The following is a 4,342-nucleotide window of genomic DNA, read 5'->3' on the forward strand; positions in this document are numbered from 1 at the left end:
TTTGAATTTGGTTTACCAATCAAATGCATTTATTCTATATTTTTACTTTTGAATGACCCGTGCACCACGTATCAATCCACATTCACCTCTCTTAACTTCGTTCTGGCATAATCTGGAAATGGTCATGCAAAGAACAATCTTCGATAAGTAAAAATGTCAACTATTCTAAAAAATGTGAGAGAGGGGTTATTCTAAAAACAAATGAGGAGAGAGGGGAAAACATGAGTTAGAGAGTCCGTGAAATCCCCAGCTATCAGGTTATTTTACTAAAGCTGATGATGGAGTAGTTGTGAAACAGCAAGTGGACCGGGCACATGGAGCAGATAAAAACACAGCGTCATCGTCCCCACAGATTTTAGGTTAGTTTGATTAACAAGTTAACAACTTGATGGATGTATATTGCTTTTTGTGTTTGAACAAAGTATATTCGCTTATGGGTTAATAAACCGATAAATATACCGATAAACTATCGGTATATATCAATTGTTTTGCGCGGCATGATGTAGGTTAAGCTTTTCATTTAAACGCATTTTAAGCATTGTGGTTTAAAAACAAGTATAACTTTTCAGGGACATTAAGCAGTGGGGCAGAATTCATTTTGGCAAATGCGCGCATTGCGGTTTCAGCATCTGCTCGTACAGCGCCAGTCTAAACTTTAGTTATTTTTCGTTCCTTGTGCTTAAACGTTCATGTTATGTGTCAAAATGTCTCCTTGTCAACACAGTCATTTGTGTCTTAAACGAACGTTAATAGTTAAATATAAAGCATGTGTAGTCAGGGGCGCGGGGAGATGTTTTTGGTTGGGGGTGCGGTGTGTGTCCGTGTTGGGTGAAAGGGGGGGGTCACCTCATTTGACAACTCCACAAAGCACTACAAGTGCGTCGATATGAACACTCGTTTAAGTGGCATACACACTGGGAAATTTGACTGCATATCACATTTTTGAAATTATCGATAGTAGCTGTTTACTCAGCCTCAAGTTGTTCTAAACCTGTATACATTTCTTTGTTCTCCTCAACATAAAAGAAGATATTTTCAAGAATGTTCGTAACTAGAAAGTTTCTGGTCCCCATTGACTCCAGTAGTGTATTTTGTTTTTCATACTATGGAAGTCATGGGGGCCCAGCAACTGTTGGGTTACCAGTATCGTTCCAAATATATACTTTTACATTCAACAGCAGAAGGAAACTCATACAGGTTTAGAACAACAACAGACCTTTAATTTTTGGGTGAGCTATTCCTCTAAAGTAGTATTATGTCAATAATGTTAATCAAACATTAGAAAGAAAATCACTCACTGTCCTTGACTGAATCACTTTCGTAAAATAAATAAGAATGAATGTATATTGAATTTATACATTGAAGACTATTCAGTTAATTTGTACATTTATACAATATAATTTCTTATTCAGTGCTATAAGTGTTTCAAGTAGGTCGATTATCTATTATGTTTTGACACACAAGACTAGTTTCGAGCTTCGGAAAAGGGATGAATTTTTTGAGGATAAAATGGATCGTTTTTGATTTGTAATTATTGCAAGGGCAAAGGACATTTGAAGAGCGAGTGCCCTGTGCTTAAAGCTAAGGGAAAGAGGGGAAAGGTTCAACATATTAAACCAGCTGCATTTGTAGAACATTCGGTGCATCCCTAATATTCATGCTGCAGGTTCATTTTCTAATGTAAAATAAAGTCAAATCAAGGATAAATATCCACTGACTGATTTAGAAACAGAAGTTATTTTTAAAGCACGCTCACCTGCTCGCGGACGCTCTTGCAGAAGCTCATGTCTGGATCCATGCCCTCCTGCTGGTAGAGAGAAACGGGGGCCAGACGCGAGCGCAGAGTCTCTCCGCGGATCAGATAGACCTGAGTGACGTAGGGAACGTTCCACAAACCTCTGGAGGACAGGAGGAGACGTCAGGCTGCTGTACTGACACACACACACACACACACACACACACACACACACACACACACACACACTCACACAGAGTGAATGACACTCACACTCTCTTGCTCTGGACGATGTCGATGTAGTCCTCCGAGCGCGAGTAAAAGCCCTCCGGACTCAGAGCGCCCCAGAAGTTCGACCAGAGCTTGCCGTGTCGAGACAGCATGGGCGCGATCACAGCCCTGCCAACATCAGACAGACGGAGAACATCAGGAGTGTTTATGATAAAATAACAGCAGTGAGGAAACAAGATACTCCTATCTGAATCCAGTCTGACTCCTGAATAAATCCTGAAATAATGACTAGAGCCATGAAATCCATTTCCCACCGTACATTTTATTTTATTTTTTCCCTAAAATCTGTTAAAAATTTTCTTGATTCTGTTTTAAAAGGTAAAATATTTTTTAGCTATCAAAGACTATCAAATGAGTTTATCAATTTAATAATTTATAAAATAAATAAAATCTTTTCCACCTCAAAATCCAGTTTATTTTTCCGAAATTCTGTTTTCTGTTTTGATTTTTTGTTTCTGTTTTTAAAGGTTTATTAAACTTTAACCATCAAAAATAAACATAGTTTATTTAATTTATTGAAAATGTAACAATAACAGGCCCATATAAAATCCGTTTTTCCCCACAAATTCCATTTAATTTTTCTCTAAATTCTGTGTTTTCCATTCATTTCTTTTTCTTTTTTTTTCTGGTTTCAAAGATTCATTAAATTTTAACCATCGACTGAGTTTGTAAAACTTTTACAATGTAATAAAACAATAATTAAAATGTAACAATAAGGCACTATGATCTTTTTTTTCTTCTTCCTAACTTCTGTGTTTTCTGTTTTATTTTTAAATGTAATTAAATTTGCAACAATAAAAAATCAGCACTTTTTTAACTTTATAAAACTTTTACAATGTAATAATTTATTAAACTGTAACAACAATAGGCCCCTATGAAATCTGTTTTATTTTTTTCCCAAATTCTGTGCTGTCTGTCTGAAATTTTCTGGATTGTGTTTTACGATTTAATACAAAAAAGTATCATACACAAATTGTGCTAAATCAAATGAATTCATAAAACTTTAACAATTTAATGCCTTTTTCAAAACACAATCATATGAAAATATGAAAATTCCTTTAGAACAAAGAATTGAATTTTAATTAGTCAAATGTTTTTTTAATACAACATTTTTTCACATGGATGTTTTAATAATTTCTAAATTTATTTACAATGTACATTTTACTATACAATAATAACACAAAACGTTTATTTTAGGGGCTGGTAGTGAAGACCTTTGAGTTACAGGTTTTATAAGATGATAGTTTTTAGCAAATAAAATGATGAAATGCTTGAAAAGTCATTATGAAGAAAATCATAATGTGCTACATGATATTGTATCAAGTCTGTTCATGTTCACTCACTTGTTTTCTTCAATAAGAATCCACAAAATATCTGGATTGGTCAGAGCAACATCAGAGTCGATGCTGAAGAAATAACCGCAGGAGACGTCCTTCTTACACGCCTCGCTGAAACACAAACACACAGCCAATGGAATCATGGGAAGGATCCCCTCATTCAATGCACACAATCATCAGGACTGTTCATCTCTAACATGTGTGTGTATTTACACTGCCATGTTTCTGGCCTGGTCTTGTTTGAGGTTTTCTTCTGGTCCAACAATTCTTGCCCCAGGGAAGAGCGAGCGATGACGCGTCCAGAACCGCTCCACGTGCTGCTCGTGATACACAACCTGCACGCAAACACATGTGTGTGTGAACATGTGACTTGTGTGTTTCACCAGCACATGTGTGGATATGTACCTCACATAGCAAGAAAGACATGTATGAAGGGCCATAAGAGTGTGTGTGTGAGCTAGAGATCAACCGATAACCAGTTTTACTGATATTTAAGCATTTTTTTATAATTGGATATCGGTTTAGTAATATCGGATCCACCGATAAATGATATTAAAACATCTTTCATTGAAGATGTATTATGAAGATGAAATTTAATATTTTACATTTTAACATGAAAAAATACTATCTAACTTTTTTAACCTTTTTATTTTTTAAACTTTTTCTATTTTTGAGATTACAAATTAGGATTAACGAAAGTTTTATAGATTAAACAGTTTGTTCATTTCAGTGATGCTGTTTTCATTGTGTCAAGAACAAAAGTAAAACACTAAAATATACAAATATCGTTTTTGTATATCGATTACGATTACCTGGCACATAAACATGCAAATAATCGGTATTGATATCAGTTATAGAAAAAAAAACAATATCGGTCGATCTCTAGTGTGTATTTGCATTTGTTATGTATAAAAAATAAAATAAAATAATATAATAATTTAATTTACTAATTTAAAATGTACGTTGTTGTCTTTGTGTT

The 4,342-nt window shown here is 34.7% G+C and overlaps 1 protein-coding gene across 1 annotated transcript in view; it reads right to left on the minus strand.

The window, feature by feature from the left end:
* plod3 (procollagen-lysine, 2-oxoglutarate 5-dioxygenase 3) overlaps positions 1 to 4,342 on the minus strand; it is a 24,921-nt gene that overhangs the window by 10,065 nt on the left and 10,514 nt on the right. The window contains exons 10-13 of the mRNA XM_016466651.1: positions 3,577 to 3,698; positions 3,370 to 3,474; positions 2,009 to 2,134; positions 1,757 to 1,898 (exon numbers count right to left, since the gene is read on the minus strand). Of these exons, the coding sequence (XP_016322137.1) occupies positions 1,757 to 1,898; positions 2,009 to 2,134; positions 3,370 to 3,474; positions 3,577 to 3,698 (495 nt within the window). The remainder of the gene's footprint in view (positions 1 to 1,756; positions 1,899 to 2,008; positions 2,135 to 3,369; positions 3,475 to 3,576; positions 3,699 to 4,342) is intronic.

This window comes from Sinocyclocheilus anshuiensis, unplaced genomic scaffold (genome assembly GCF_001515605.1).
Source record: "Sinocyclocheilus anshuiensis isolate Anshui unplaced genomic scaffold, SAMN03320099.WGS_v1.1 scaffold444, whole genome shotgun sequence".
NCBI lineage: Eukaryota > Metazoa > Chordata > Actinopteri > Cypriniformes > Cyprinidae > Sinocyclocheilus > Sinocyclocheilus anshuiensis.